At 37.1% G+C, this 16104-nt stretch overlaps 1 protein-coding gene and 1 long non-coding RNA gene across 2 annotated transcripts; both read left to right on the top strand.

The window, feature by feature from the left end:
- Positions 1-416: 416 nt before the first annotated feature.
- On the top strand, positions 417-15975 carry LOC584533. The gene is made up of 9 exons (XM_030972083.1): positions 417-496; positions 3578-3716; positions 4980-5132; positions 5576-5742; positions 6686-6813; positions 8855-9231; positions 11103-11442; positions 12515-12645; positions 13192-15975. The coding sequence occupies exons 1-9, from the start codon at positions 452-454 to the stop codon at positions 14082-14084; spliced, it is 2373 nt and encodes a 790-aa protein (XP_030827943.1). The 5' UTR covers positions 417-451; the 3' UTR covers positions 14085-15975.
- LOC115919151 lies at positions 1163-1885 on the top strand. Its single transcript, XR_004061721.1, has 2 exons — positions 1163-1276; positions 1784-1885. It is a non-coding gene; the product is annotated as an uncharacterized LOC115919151 (long non-coding RNA).
- Positions 15976-16104: the final 129 nt, after the last annotated feature.

The raw sequence follows: 16104 nt of genomic DNA, 5'->3' as shown, positions 1-16104 counted from the left end.
ATTACCCTCCCTTCTCCTCGGGCACATGTAGAGGTAAAGCTGGCACACCTGCAGGGAGGTAGTTTAGCCGACGATCGAGTTGGCCACGTGTTCTTTGGAGTTAAAAAACGACCAAAAGAATCGCCAATTTTGCTTAAATTTGGTATCAAAATCCACACTAAATAAATATACTTAACACTCAAACACTTCTACCTCATAACCACGGACAATCCAACTGTATAATGGTAAGATTTTGCCCCTGATTTGACGGAGCTAGCCACTGTGTTGCACGAATTAGTTTCATTGTACATGACCCCAATTCCGCACGTACGTACGTACGCGCGCAGTCAAGAACATCAATATTCATGAATTGACACGACGTCACTCATATGCATATTCATTGACCTCCTTGTAGATGTGCCCGATTAGAGGCTACCTTTGAGCATAGCGTGTTGCTCAACTGTATGACGAGATGGCTCCTGTAAAACTGAAGAACATTGTTTCATTCAGCTCTCAAGTAAGCAAGCTGTAATTTAAATCTTAAAGAATCTAGGAATTGCTTTGCATCATCTAAAATTTTGACAAGAATTGAAGTTATGTATCTATAAACATGTCATAATATATTTAGGAGTTCTCACTCGATCGTGCAGACACTGTACTAGTAGTCCCACTTACTTAGTTTGATGTGAAATATGTGCTAGTCACTATACAGTCCATAGACGAGACCCCTCTCCGACTTACTCAGTTAGATCTAGAATCTAGATGACTAGATCTAGTTCACTGACTGACTTAGTCTAAGAAGTTAGAGTCAATACTGAGCAGTGAGTATACCGGTAGTCGACACGATCGAAGTGAGAATAGTCGGACAAACTGTGTCTGTGACTGTGTAGTGTCATGAATCGTGTGTTTTGTTGTGTTTACATGAAGTTTTGAGTTGACTGCATGATCTGACTCTGAGGCATAAGCAGATGAGACATGATGAGTGGATGAATATTAGACCTCTAGACTAATTGTAATTTATATTTATAATAATGTTGGAGTTTCAGATTGACTAAACATATGTGAGGGAATGAGAAATAGCCCTTTCTTTATAATGCAAATTAGTCAGGGACAAAAGGAATGTACCTATGAGGAGTGATATGCCCCAGTGAACATACACTCACTGTATGCAGGTTAAAAGCTCATACATGCAGTGAGCAGAGATGGGACTGGCTGTAGCTGTGCCTACATGAAGCTGTAATTGATGTCTCATCCTGATATTCTTGATGTATATAGTTGATTTTGGACACCTTAATATGTGAGTACAGTATATTATTAACTCTCTAATGTTAAGATTGCTGAGGTGCTTGATTGGATAGATTATGATTTGTGTGAAGAAGAGGGAGATTTAACTTTAATTTACATGAAGGATGCATGCTGATAGTAATTGAGTTATGCCTATTAATGCTAGAAAAGCGTGGTAGGACATTGCTTTTTGGTAAGCCTTGTATTGTGATTAGTTGGAGTATGTTTCTATATTGCTTAAGGCTGATAGAATAATTATGGTAGCTCACTCATTTGGAGAATTGTGTTATATATATGTGAAAGTAATAAATAGGGAGTGGCCTTCATTGCAGATCTATTTACTACATGAATTTCATAGGCTGAGGTAAACTCAATATATATACAATATACATGTATGAACTAAAATGCATACACTGTATAATATGGAAGATGATCTGGAAAGCAGATGTAGCAAGTAATTATTTGTGATCATAATGATGCAATACTTACTGTAGTTTTTGTGTCTTTTAATTTTCTACAGCAACTGAAGTGACTTCATGCAGTCAAGGGTCTTCTACCCTCTTTTGTTTGATTTGATTATCATGAAATACAGATTGGCCTATCATACCCAATAGAACCGCAACTACTGCTTCGTCTCATTTATGACTTTGAGTCGATACCCTCACACATAGAACTAGTCTATACAAGTTAACAATAATTAACATGCCATCTACTCTCATTTAAATGAACATGATGAACCAACATTAAATTTATGCCAGCATGGCCAGGGCAATTGACAAGCTTGGTCTAAAATTAAGAAATAACAAAGGTTTTGCATGTGTGGCAAGTTTCGTGACAAACATGTGTGTCAAAAGTTAGTCAGTGACTATCATCAAGTATCGTGGAATTTAATCTTTACCGCCTAACTGTTTTGTTTATATGGTCTATAAATATAGTCTATGCCAATCTGATCAGTGATTCATGACTCTTGGACTTGCAGACTTTTTGCTTGTCAATTCTTCTTAATTACTGGACAAGGCAACTGCTTAATTATGGCATACAACTTTGTCTTTAGTTTAATTTCAAAACATGAAGATAAACAAAGTCACTCATTCCTAATGATCACAGATTAGCATCACCATTAACATTGTTATCAAATCATCATCACCACCATCATCAAAATCATCATCACCATCACCATTTTCATTGTCATCATCACCATCATCATTACTACCATCATGATGATCACCATCTATCATCATCATACATCATCATCACCATTTTCATCTCCATCATCATCACCATTTTCATCTCCATCATTAACATCGTCATAACCACCATCACTAAATACCTTTGATCATAAATATTCATAATCATTACCATAATTACCATAATCATCATCATCCTCATTACCATCATTGTCATCATGCTCTTTATTACATCCAATTTCCACAGCATTACCACCATCCATTTTAATACCATTTTAATACTTTTTAATACTCCCTAGGCCTATACCTTTTGAATGGAATTTGTATTGCATTTTATCACAATTTTTCCAATGTTACAGTTAATTGAATTCATGTTTCTGTATACATTTTATTTGTTTTGATGTAAACATTTATTCATTTTTGCTAGCAATATTTCATATCTTGTATTCTTTAATATTTTTTTTTACTACTTTAATGTTTTGATGTAAACATTTATTTATTGTTAAATATTTGTTCTCATTTGCTATGATATCTTTATATATATATGTACATATGTTTTTGAATTCTTTTTATATGATTGTATGTTTGATGTGAACTTGCATTTTTAGTCTTTGGACTTTTTGACAAGTCTTGAATAAAACGTCATTTGAACTTTGAACTTGAATCCCAATGAAAATTGAAAAACTGGGAAAAGAAATTATTGAGAGATGGAAGATCAAAAAAGATCATGGAGATGACAGGTTACGTTTAGTTGTACATTGTACAAACTAGATGTTCATGGCCAGGTTGTCGAGTTGTTTCCCTGGAGAGAGAAGGAGATGACAGATTAAGTCCCAAAGATGTTTTTTAAAGAATTTTACTGCTTTTTTTTCTCCCATTCATTTGAAGAACAATAATTTAAGATTATAGTATCTGAAAAGTGAACATATAACAAGAATCTATAAGCAAGCTTTCTAAATTCTAGATAAAAAACAAATACTTTTGTTTAAATTTTTGAAATATTTCTAGGTCATGCTAATTTGAGTAGTTCAGGATTCATCTCATGTGGTTACTGCTATAAATCCTAATCTTTAAGAAGAAATTGTATTAAACATTAACAATATTTAATTGTCTTGTTTCATGTTTAGGATGCAGACCATTGTGCAAGAAACCTGCTTGAAACCAACCAATGGAGACGATGGCTGTGTGCTCCCGGTGACCGCTCTGGATCAGTTCAAGTTGAGTTTCAGTTGGAGAGAGCTGTTAAGATTGGATTCATAGACATAGGTTAGAATATATTTTGAATTCATAATAATAATAATTATAATACTCAGTTTTTATATAGCGCTTATTAGAATCACTAAGCGCTTCCAAACTTGGAGATTATTACCCCGGCTTTAGCTGTGCTGCCATTACGGCGCCCTAGCATTTCAAAGAATTAATTCCTGCCAGGTACCCATTTACATCACCTGGCTTGAGTTTGGCAAATGTTGATCAATGTCTTGCCAAAGGACATGTTGGATGTCTGGTCTTGGGTCTGAGATATATTGTTTAGTGAATATAGTTTATTAAAATAAAATCTTTTCATCTTGGCCCTGGAACATACGGTCTGGTGTACATGCATCTCTGATGTACATGCCTCATTATTTTGCATGTTTATGTGTACAGCTTCTTCAATTAGTCAGTTTTGTATAGTTTACCATTTTGAGGCATGAATTGTTTTTTTTTTGAATTCCTGAAAGTTATATGTATGCTAGACATCAAAGTGTTTTATTTAATGTTTCGTGTCTCTTCAATTTTCAGTGTAATATTACAATAGCCAGTAAATGTTAATACAATCATTTAAAATAATGAACAATATCTTCTTCTTTGTGTGTGATATACAGTATGATTGTCTCCTCATTCATATTGTTCACACAGTTTTGGTTATTCAGAGACAAATTGTGTGGGAACTTGTTCCTTAGCGATGTGAAAGGCTTTTTATGCTGGGAATAAAAAAAATAATGATACATATGATAATAATAAAAGTAGTTTGTTGTACAATACTCATGTTTGTTCGCTCCTTTCGCAAAGCTTCTGCTGAACTTTGGAACAAATTACCTTTAAATGTAAAAAACTGTCAAACCGTTAACCTATTCAAAACTAGTCTCAAGACACATTTATTCAAAATTGCGTTCGATGATTAATTATCTCTGTTCACTTTGATGTGTATTCCATATGTATTGTTATTTGTAGGTTTATTTGCATTTTTAGTTTTGTATAAGATGTAATTGTATATCAGTCTATTTTGTGTGTATAGCGCTTAGAGACTTCGGTGGTAAGCGCTTTATAAGTAACGTTTTTATTATTTTATTATTATTATTATTTGTCAAACTTGACACTACAGAAGTGGCTGCTATAAACAGGTAATCTTAATCCCTCCAAAACGGTTTGACATGATTGCACTTAAAAGTGCAAATCAAATATATTTAGTTTTGCCTTGATTCAGATTTAGACAAAAAGTATATTCTGGTCATCCCACCACCTATCTCTATTGTTCTAAAACTACAGGGAACTATGGTTCTGCATTGATTGAGATTCTAGTGCGTCGTTCCTCAGCATCCGATGATCAGTTTAAGACTCTGGTACCAACCACAAGCTGTATGACACCCATGGATAGCAAGCAAGGCAAAAACAAGACCGGAGTTAAGATGTTCTCTAGAGGTAAGATGTACTAGGAATGCCAAGACCATTGAACATACTAGAACAATGGAGCATGCTCACAAGGTTCTCCCCATTAGTTCAGTTTATTGCAGCATATTTTCTACATTCAACTAAAATCACAAAAAATAGGGATTAGGTATATAAATGCTTCTTTAAAAATAGTCAAAAAGGACTATACAAGGTTTGTGAGGTAGCATTTTACTGAAGACACAGGAATGGCACAGGAAACACACATGAATGACACAGTCCCAGTCGAATCTAATGCTCAAAAGATGTAAATAGCAACAATCCTCTACTCTACCTAAGTGAGCCATAATTTTTAATTGATTTTCCGGTCTTTGTCTTTTGGGGACAAACAAAGTCTGTCACATGTAAAGAGAAGACTTTAAAGTCATGGTAATGATTCCTATTATAAGCTTGCGTTGTTTTGTTTGTGTTCACAGATCAGCTTTGTGAGGATGCTCGAGAGGAGTATTGGGATAGAATCAAGGTGGTTTGTAGACAGCCTTTCAAGAAAGATACTCAGTTTGGTCTCGCTTTCATCAAGATCAGTTCGATGGAGCAGAAGGAGACGGGTGGTGAAGATAGACAGACTGATAACATGCATACGGTAAGTCAGCTGTCTATGGTTTCTGTGGGTTTCAGTGTCATATTTTTCATATGCAAACCCAACAGACTATTTAGATTTTCATATGCTCCGATGAGAATCATGATATTTTTTTAAATTTCATTAAAAAAAAATATTAAAAAAAATATGAAAATATATGTATATAGTCAGTGTTCAAGCTATTTCAAGCATAATGGATGAATATCTTCTACATGATACCCTTGAACAATGGAAACATCATCTGCAAACTCATGCTCTATCGATTTCTTCATTTAGTGTGTAGTATATCCAGAAATTGGAATCCCTTCAAATCTTTGTATCATTAAAGGTTCTATGTCCCTTTTGCAGCCAACCTCAAATTCTGTAGAACTTTTCAGGAATTATGAATATGTCATGTATGTCTTATCTGTAAAATTTAAACGTTAGCAGTGTCCTAATATTCAAATTATGCAAAGAAACCCGTTTACTTGCTAGACTTCATTGTCAGACACTTGAGTGACTGACTGGCTTGTTTTCTTCTTTGGTAATAACATACATAAAATGAGCTGTAAAGGGTACATGAGCATTTGTCTACATCAATAACCCACTTCTTGTGATGGCCAAAATTAAACTGATTGAATCTTTGCGCAGCATAAAACGTATGACCCTACGGTACAATGGTCTGAAAATCAAGACTATTACTTATTGGCTCTATAGCTCCTAAGTTGATTTGACAACTAATAGTCGTTATTTTCCCACTGGAAGACATTTTCAAGCCCCACCTTTTTTAGGGAAGTTCTAAATAAGTATTAACTTTCAAATGCCGTTAAAATTTAACCTTTTCATTTTTTTGGCCTGCAAATGGGACATAGTACATTTATGTGACCAAGAATTGTTATATGGGTGCTACAGTGTAAAATGCTTTGTTATCATCTTAACCGTTTTTTTTCTCACATCTTTGATAAAGGAGATAAAGCAGCCGGTCCAGAAGCCTAAGCCTGTCCAGAAACCACAAGATAGACCCTCAATCCTATCACCGTCATGGAAGTCAAATGCAGCTTTCCAGAAAACGTTTAATAATATCAATCAAGGAGAGTAAGTAGACATTTTTATGCCTCCGTTACGAAGTAGCGGGAGGCATTATGTTTTCGGGTTGTCCGTCTGTCCGTCCGTCTGTACGTACGTACGTCTGTATGTACGTACGTACGTACGTCCCGTTCTCGTGATCGCGTTATCTGAAGAACCGATTGATGGATTCCTGCCAAACTTTGGTCATGTATGTATCTTGCAGAGCCGATGAACTGATTAGATTTTGGGGTTACGAGGTCAAAGGTCAAAGGTCACAGGGCTCATTATGTATGCAAAAACAGCTCGTAATCGCGTTATCTGAAGAACCGATTGATGGATTCCTGCCAAACTTTGGTCATGTATGTATCTTGCAGAGTCAAAGAACTGATTAGATTTTGGGGTCATGAGGTTAAAGGTCAAAGGTCACAGGGCTCATTATGTATGCAAAAACAGCTCGTGATCGCGTTATCTCAAGAATCGAGCGATGGATTGCTGCCAAACTTAGGTCATGTATGTTACTTGCAGAACCGATGAAGTGATTAGATTTTGGGGTCACGAGGTCAAAGGTCAAAGGCCACAGCGCACATTATGTATGCAAAAACAGCTCGTGATTGCGTTATCTCAAGAACCGATTGATCGATTGCTGCTAAACTTAGGTCATGTATGTTACTTGCAGAACCTATGAACTGATTAGATTTTGGGGTCACGAGGTCAAAGGTCAAAGGCCACAACGCACATTATGTATGCAAAAACAGCTTGTGATCGCGTTCTCAAGAATCGATTGATGGATTCCTGCCAAAATTAGGTCATGTATGTTACTTGCAGAGCCAATGAACTGAGTAGATTCTTGGTTCATAAGGTCAAAGGTCATGGGCTCATTATGTATGCAGAAATAGCTTGTGAACACATTCTCATTAGAACTGACAGATGGATTACTATTTAACTCAGGACATCTTGCAGAGCCAATGAACTGAGTAGATTTTAGGGTCATGAGGTCAAAGATCAAAGGGTCATATATGTATATGAGAAATTGCTTGTAATCACGATATTCTGAGAACCTGTTAATGGATTACAATTGAACTTGAATTCGAAAAATGTGTTCTGTTTTGGTTTGTAAAATTGCTCTATGACGGAGGCATCATTTTCGACTGCGCGCAGTCGAATTCCATCTAGTTCTTTTCTTTTTCAACTTGCAGTGGTTTATATGATTGTGGATATTTATGTTGTATTTACCATATTTATGTACATGTACCATACAATTGAATATTATTGGTTCATAATATTGATAATTCATTTCATAGTGTTATCTTGAAGTATCATATTGTTGAAGGAAAATGGATTCCTAGTTGCTAGGAAATATGAATGCAGTACTAGTACCTGGTACTTTCCAAACACCTCAAACGGCAACCTGAACAAATCAGACATAATGTTTAGGCATATCCAATCCAATCCATCCAATCCAAAAGATATTTGATAAAGCACCTTTTCCTTGCAGCGCTACACATGCTCCACAATGTTTGGGCCATTTAAAAACAAAAGTTAGAGACTTCTCAGCTAGAGATCAGTAAAGTATATGTAGGCTGGTGATAAAGTAATTTCTAGCAGAATAGATGTGACTTGAGTAGTTTCTTGAACTGGTCAACAGATGAGGCCGTCTGCACAGCAGTAGGTAGCTGGTTCCACAGTTTTGCAGCAACCGATGGGAAAAGCACGTTCTTTAGAGAGACACCGAGTGAGCCAGATGGATGATGATGAGCGGGTATTTCGGACTTGAGGAGTCAGCTATGTACGGGGGACAAGGGTGGTTGAGAGACTTGTAGACCAGTAGTAGAATCTTAAAAGCTATTCTCTGTTGTACAGGCAGCCAATGGAGTTGAAGAGGTTGTATCTGAGCTCATAGACATGGGGATGCAGTCATACACCAGTTTGACTGAAACTTGTGACTAATCTACTCCAATGGCCTTCCCCTGTTTCACACAAAGAAAATGATTGTGATCAATAGGACATTAGTTGTTCATCTTTTTGTTCCTTCAATTGCTAATGCATTCCTTATATGATTGATATCTAGGAGTACTGCAACATCAGACCTGAAGGACAGACTGGTCAGGATAGAGTCTACATCAGAGTCTAAGTCTCAGAGTGGACATTCCTTGGGCAGAGCTGCTCAGCTGATCCTAGCTGCATCAGGAAAGAGATCAGCGCCCTCTTCTCCCTCTCAGACCGCACCAATCAACAAAGAGAACCCATCAGCATCATCACCATTAGCAACCACCCCAACAGCATCATCATCATCATCATCATCCACGTCGATCAAGAGAGGAAGAGGAAAGAACAAGATATCTGTTTTAGAGCAGCCGCCTGATGATGCAGTGGTTCTTCTTGAGGAACAGGTCAAGGAATTTTTGGCCCACATTGGCCCAGCGTTAAAAGATGCTACTCTCACAGGTACATGACAGTGTTTTCCCCTTGCTGTTTTAACTTGTTGTATTCTCATAAGTTGAGCCCGGGCTAAGTCCAGACTAAACAAGAATTTTAGTTCACACTTCTATGGAATGCTAGGTGTCATCTTCCTCCTTCAATATTCATGACAAAAATAACCTACAAAGACTGTTGAAATTCAGTTCATACTCATATTATCTTTTTCTTCCCATTACATTGCAGAATGATTTTTATGCCTCCGTTACGAAGTAGCCGGAGGCATTATGTTTTCGGGTTGTCCGTCCGTCCGTCCGTCCGTCCGTCCGTCCGTCCGTACGTCTGTACGTACGTCTGTACGTTCGTCCCGTTCTCGTGATCACGTTATCTGAAGAACGGATCGATGGATTCCTACCAAACTTTGGTCATATATGTATCTAGCAAAGTCGATGAACTGATTAGATTTTGGGGTCACGAGGTCAAAGGTCAAAGGTCACAGGGCTCATTATGTATGCAAAAACAGCTCGTGATCGCGTTATCTGAAGAACCGATTGATAGATTCCTGCCAAACTTTGGTCATGTATGTATCTTGTAGAGTCGATGAACTGATTAGATTTTGGGGTCACGAGGTCAAAGGTCAAAGGTCACAGGGCTCATTATGTATGCAAAACGGCTCGTGATCGCGTTATCTGAAGAACCGATAGATGGATTCCTGCCAAACTTTGGTCATGTATGTATCTTGCAGAGCCAATGAACTGATTAGATTTTGGGGTCACGAGGTCAAAGGTCACAGGGCTCATTATGTATGCAAAAACAGCTTGTGATCGCGTTATCTCAAGAACCGATTGATGGATTCCTGCCAAACTTAGGTCATGTATGTTACTTGCAGAGCCGATGAACTTATTAGATTTTGGGTAACGAGGTCAAAGGTCAAAGGTCACAGCGCCCATTATGTATGCAAAAACAGCTTGTGATCGCGTTATCATTAGAACAGATTGATGGATTCCTGCCAAACTTAGATCATTTATGTATCTTGCAGAGCCAATGAACTGTGTAGATTCTTGGTTCATAAGGTCCAAGGTCATGGGCTCATTATGTATGCAAAAATAGCTTGTGAACGCATTCTCATTAGAACTGACAGATGGATTACTATTTAACTCTGGCTATCTTGCAGAGCCAATGAGCTGAGTAGATATTAGGATCATGAGGTCAAAGTTCAAAGGGTCATATATGTATATGAGAAATTGTTTGTAATCACGATATTCTGAGAACCTGTTAATGGATTACAATTGAACTTGAATTTGAAAAATTTCTTCTGTTTTGGTTTGTAAAATTGCTCTATGACGGAGGCATCATTTTCGACTGCGCGCAGTCGAATTCCATCTAGTTTTTGACACTTTTCATTGCAGGATTAAAATAATCTGTACAGGGTAAATGAGTTGGCAACAGGCACTCCATAAAAGTGTGGACTAAGTTAAGCCAGGCTTAACTTAGTATGCGCTATCAGAATACCAGCCATTATCTTTAACTTCCAATATGGCCTTGGTAGTGGTACTAATCATATACAATTAAATCTGCCTAAATTGTAGATGTATAATGCAATAGATCTAAAAAATGTGTAAAGTCTGTGAGGTACATGTAATAATGGGCACATAAACAGTCATCTGAATCTTATGCACATGTAATGCAGCATGTTACCATAGTTTAGATAGTTTAGGCACATATTATATATAAATCTTCAAATGTCTGTGTATTTAAAGTTTTAAACACATATTTTCAAGTATGATACAATATTGAATTCCTCAAAATTACTCATCCCATATGTTATGAATCATTCATATTGTCTAAATATGGAGTTATTCAATTTGTGCAAGTGAAATTTTGCTCTCCTTCAATTTCAGAACTGAGACCAAAGTTTGAGAGTTGTTTAGGTAGGAAGCTAGCAAAGAATGAAAAGGCAATCTTCAAGCGACTAGCGATACATGCTGTAGAAGCCTTGGATGACCCTGCTGGTACTGATATACCTGACATTGGACTAAGAAGGACTAGTAAAAAAGAGAATGGATGGTTACAAGCCAAACCCACCCCTAGTATCCCAAACATTGGACTGAGCAATAAGGACATTAACTCAGGATGGTTACACGCCAAACCCTCTCCAAATGATGGACTCAGCAGGAATAACAAGAACACTGGAAGTTTACAGTCAAAATCTTCTTCTGTTTCTTCAAGCCCACCTTTGAGGTATGTGATTTTGATTTTGTTACTGACTTTTAATTAACTTTGCTCTATCCCTCACTCAGTTGGTACTGTTCATTTGGACGTAAGGCTTAATGTTGGTCAGCAGTGTTTCAGTAATATCTGCAGATTGATTTACAATAAATGATTTCTTATGTGTCTGCCACTGAAGGTGAGGTTGAACTATTTTGAGACCTGCTTTTATTTCCTGAAAATAGGATGACACATTTCAAGATGTAACCCAGCGCCACAAAACCACCAAACAATGGCCATGCAGAAACAATCCCTTGGTTTAGGTCTGATTCTCAGATTAAGAATGAGATATAACGATTGGATTTTTCTAACTCATGGAAAACAAAAGAGAGGAATGTCCACTTAAAAAATAAATTTCTTGTAAGAAGATGGCGTTTAAAGTCTACAATCTATTCAAGAGTTCTCTAATTCCCTAGGTATCAGGGCAAGGTGACAAAGGGAGGATTAGATCTCTAGAAATTTCTGTAAAGGGATTATGAGATTGTCCTAAACTTGGCAAACCAATTAAGCACATCCTATTCTTTATTTTATTTAGGTATCAATGTAACAAGCTTACTCTGTTTCAAAGTTTAGGAGATCAAAATGAGACAAGTAGCCAGGGTCATAAGGAAATGAAAACTGTTACAACAAAGTTAACAAACTCAAGATCAAATTAACGAACAAAGGTCTACAAAACCATGCCCAAAATACCACGTTTAGATTGTTGTGTACTTCCAAAGTTTGAAATTACATCAAACAAATTATACCCTTTCAGGAAATAATAAAAGAATTAAAAGTTGACCATGTGCACTAAACCCTCCTTTACTGAGCCTTACTTGATGCAGATTTTTTTTTTTTTTTTTTTTAGGTGCATGGTCAATCAGTCACATATATATTTGGTAGTACTTAAATATGTTATGCAGGTAATGATGATTGTGGTTACGAAACTACTCGCATTTGCCATAATTTTTACTCACTGGAACCGACAACTTCTTCATGTACACTTGTCAGGTATAGCTATATATGTGCAGATTGTTTACAGCAAATGTTTGTTTCCTCTTGTCAGGGACAATCACAGGGTCTCTTACCCTGGCTTCGAGCCCAAAGAGCCTGAGGTCAAAGGTCGTGACCTTCCATCTTGGATGAACTCACCTGCCGCTCAATCTGGTGAGGGCAAACCATGCCATAAGTGTGGAGGTAAGTCTAGCGGTCATTATTGTATGCCTCTATGAACAAGAGAGAGAAAGTGAGAAAGAGAGAGAGAGAGAGAAAGAGAGAGAGAGAAAGAGAGAGAGAGAGAGAGAGAGAAGGGGGGGGGGGGTGATATATTAAATGTTTCATGCTTTTGTAAGGACAAATCTATTTAAAAAATAAAATAAAAACATGTAATATGTCGGTTATTAGTTATAACATTAGCAGATGGAGTAATTTTTAGTGGCTTAATAGTGGGATTTTGTTCATCAACAATGCTGATTGTGTCACCAGTATTTATGCAGATAGTATGAATCGACAATAAAATAAATCTTAATTTTGTTGATAGCTACAGAGATGATTAGATATAAATCCCATTATTTGGTTAATTGTAGAATTCATATGAAGCTCTTTTTAGTCCTTAGTTCTTCTTTATTGCTACATTGCCATGATCTTTTAGATCCCTTGTTGACCACACATTGCAAGACAAACAAATATCAATAGCAATATTATTTTTGATACATTTTCTTCTTCATCTTTTTATCTGAACAGGATTGTATCCTGCGTCTCGTATGAACGTACACATGTTGGATTGCCGAGGGAAACGTGAATCGACATCAGTCAGCTCATCAGCTAGTCCTGCAACGCTCCTGAAACGCAGCGCCAACGCTCTAGTCCACGGACACCCTGGTGATTCATCCACTAAGAGACACATTGGTAGTGCTGCTGGAGGAGTTACTACGGCAATGGATGGTGCAATGGGGTATGGGATGGGGATGGATGGTAGTGAGGAAGACGTGTGTACTCCAAGGAGAGGAAGGCAAGGAAGTAAGCGTGGTGTTAATGGTAGGACAGGCAGAGGGAGGGGTCGGAATAACGATGGTCAATCGGGTTCTGCTTCCACCCCTGGACGAGGGCCTGGTCAGGGTAGGGCAAGAGGCCGGGGGAGGGGAAGAGGCCGAGGAGGTGCTAAAGCTGTGACAAAGAAAGGAAAGATGCCTACTTCAGTAGAATTTATCGATGCATCCTTTAGTTCCGATGATGAAGATGATCGTGCCACACCTTCAACCTCTGGTAGAGGAAGGGGGCAGAGAGGAGGGCGTGGTCAACCCAGGGGTAGGGGAAGAGGTAGGGGTCGAGGAAGGAATTCACCTTCTACTGACTTACCCAACCCATGGACTAACGTCTCTCCCAGTAGATCTGATGTCACAGATGATGAGCTAGACATCTCACATGATCCCGAGCCACGGATGACTTTTGACCTGGTCCCCTGTCCGATCTGCATGCAGAAGTTTCCTCAGTACAGTATAGAGACCCATGCTGCCTTCTGTGGGGAGTCAGGAGGGCTGCCTGGTGGGGGGCCTGGCGGGGTGGGGTTGGGAGGGTTTGGGGCGCTCGGTGGAGGCTTTCTTAGGGATGTTGAAGCAGCTATTTGGGTTGATTGATGAATGTGAGCTACCCTCAGAATGGGGAAAGAGACAAATTTGCATCTTTTTTTTTTTTTTTTTTACTAATGTCCATAGAAAAGAGGTATATTGAAAATTAATTAGCTTAGGTATGTGTAGTCATATTATTGACATGTCAATAAAAACATAATCAATATTATTATCTATACTGTTGTAATGTAACGAAGGATCACTGTATTTTTAATACAAAGACCGTTCTTTAGGGCAATTAGACTACTTCTTAGTCCCATATGTGCATGTGTGTGTTTGACGTTCATAGTTTTGTGTGTAATTTGTAGCAAGGTTAGCAAGTCTAAATTTTGGCCCGATATTTAGACTATATCAAAGATCTAAATATGCCCGATACTTGATTAACAGCCCTACTGAAACTTGGAACGAACCATACATCAGGAAAATTAATATTTGCAAATGTTTTTATTGTCCCATGATATTTACACCATTTATTTGTGACTCGTAACTCCAAAAAGCCTTGGGACTTGCTCGATGCTAAGTATATACAATCATTTTGCTTATCCCAACTTCCTGTCGGTTCATTTACTACATGATCCAGAAAGTGATGTAGCTCCATGACAAGTTACTCTCAAAATTAGTTTCACTGCGAGTATTCATGATTATAATAGAACAACTTTATACTACCTTTTCATATGTAGTATCTTTTGCTTTTGCATGATAGAAATCAGACCTATCTAACAAAAGGTACGTGTTTGTTACTGATATTTCACAACCAAAATCTCTTGCCAGCTTATTGTTATCATGTCCCATTCTTAATGAACCAGAGATGACTGATGTTGCCATTAATAGAATTCTCAAAACTTCTATATGTATTTTTTTTCTCTATTAATCTTAAGTTGTATATGTACTGTACATTAAATCAATATTGTATGAATGTACTCGTTCTTTGTGTATTCAAGTATTCCTGTAGATATTAAACATAAACACTGCATGACTAGTCTATAATGATAGAACTGTTATCTATAACCATTAATTGGATTAACTCTGAATATACAAAATGGACATTTATTTCTTACAAGCTGTTCCAAAATGATTGGTTACAGAAAATAAGAAAGTATAATTAATGAGAATTCATTTTGGTAATAGGAATATATTTATCAGTAATATAAGATTAGTATGCCAGTACCCATCAGTACTTCAAGTGTCATCAAAATTTGCTGTCAAACTTTTTGTGTCATTAGAAACATAGTTCAAAACACTTTGAGCTTTTCTATTCTGTATCTTTGATGTACATTGGTGACTGAAAATATTGTACATGAAATACATTGTATATATCTGTGTTGTACACAATGTATTTGCATTAGGGTGGGCTCAATATCAACAGGTGTCTAGAACACATGGGTGCTTATAATTAGTTTGGAACCCCCCCCCCCCCCCCCCACCATTTCAAAATTGTAATGTGGGCTGCTCATCGATACAGCCTTCAAAACGTCCAACCCAGGCCTCCTACTAAAAATAATAAAATTAGTGTGGAGCCCTACGTAGAATTACCGGTAATAAATAACAATCTAAACATGCTGTATCATAAAACATTGAACCATTTCAACTTCATCTCTCAGCCTCGCTACGACTCTTAACAAAAATAGACAAATAGAAACTGATTGGATCATGTGGTTGTTTCAGGAAAATCATTTGTATTTATTCCAATTACTCTATCATGGTTAAGTAGAATAAAAATAGCCTTCTTAATATAAACATGTTTATCTTTTTACCATTTGTAAATAGTATTTATTTCCTTCATTTATAAACATAAAAATTCATTTAAATGTACAGTAAAATGTTTTAAATTAAATAAATCTTGTTTAATCTATCAAGAATGGTTGTCTGTTGTGTGCTAACTCTACATTATGACCCTACTCATTTAAAGGGCTCTGTCAAGATTGATTAGGATTGACAAGGATTGACAAGAACAAATTTGTTTGAGCTGTAATGATTGATTGGGATACACAGGTTTTTTTATATTCCAGATCTTTTCTGAACTGGAACG

The sequence above is a fragment of the Strongylocentrotus purpuratus genome, unplaced genomic scaffold (genome assembly GCF_000002235.5).
Source record: "Strongylocentrotus purpuratus isolate Spur 01 unplaced genomic scaffold, Spur_5.0 spur5_contig_862, whole genome shotgun sequence".
NCBI lineage: Eukaryota > Metazoa > Echinodermata > Echinoidea > Camarodonta > Strongylocentrotidae > Strongylocentrotus > Strongylocentrotus purpuratus.
This window is presented reverse-complemented; position numbering and strand designations above follow the sequence as displayed.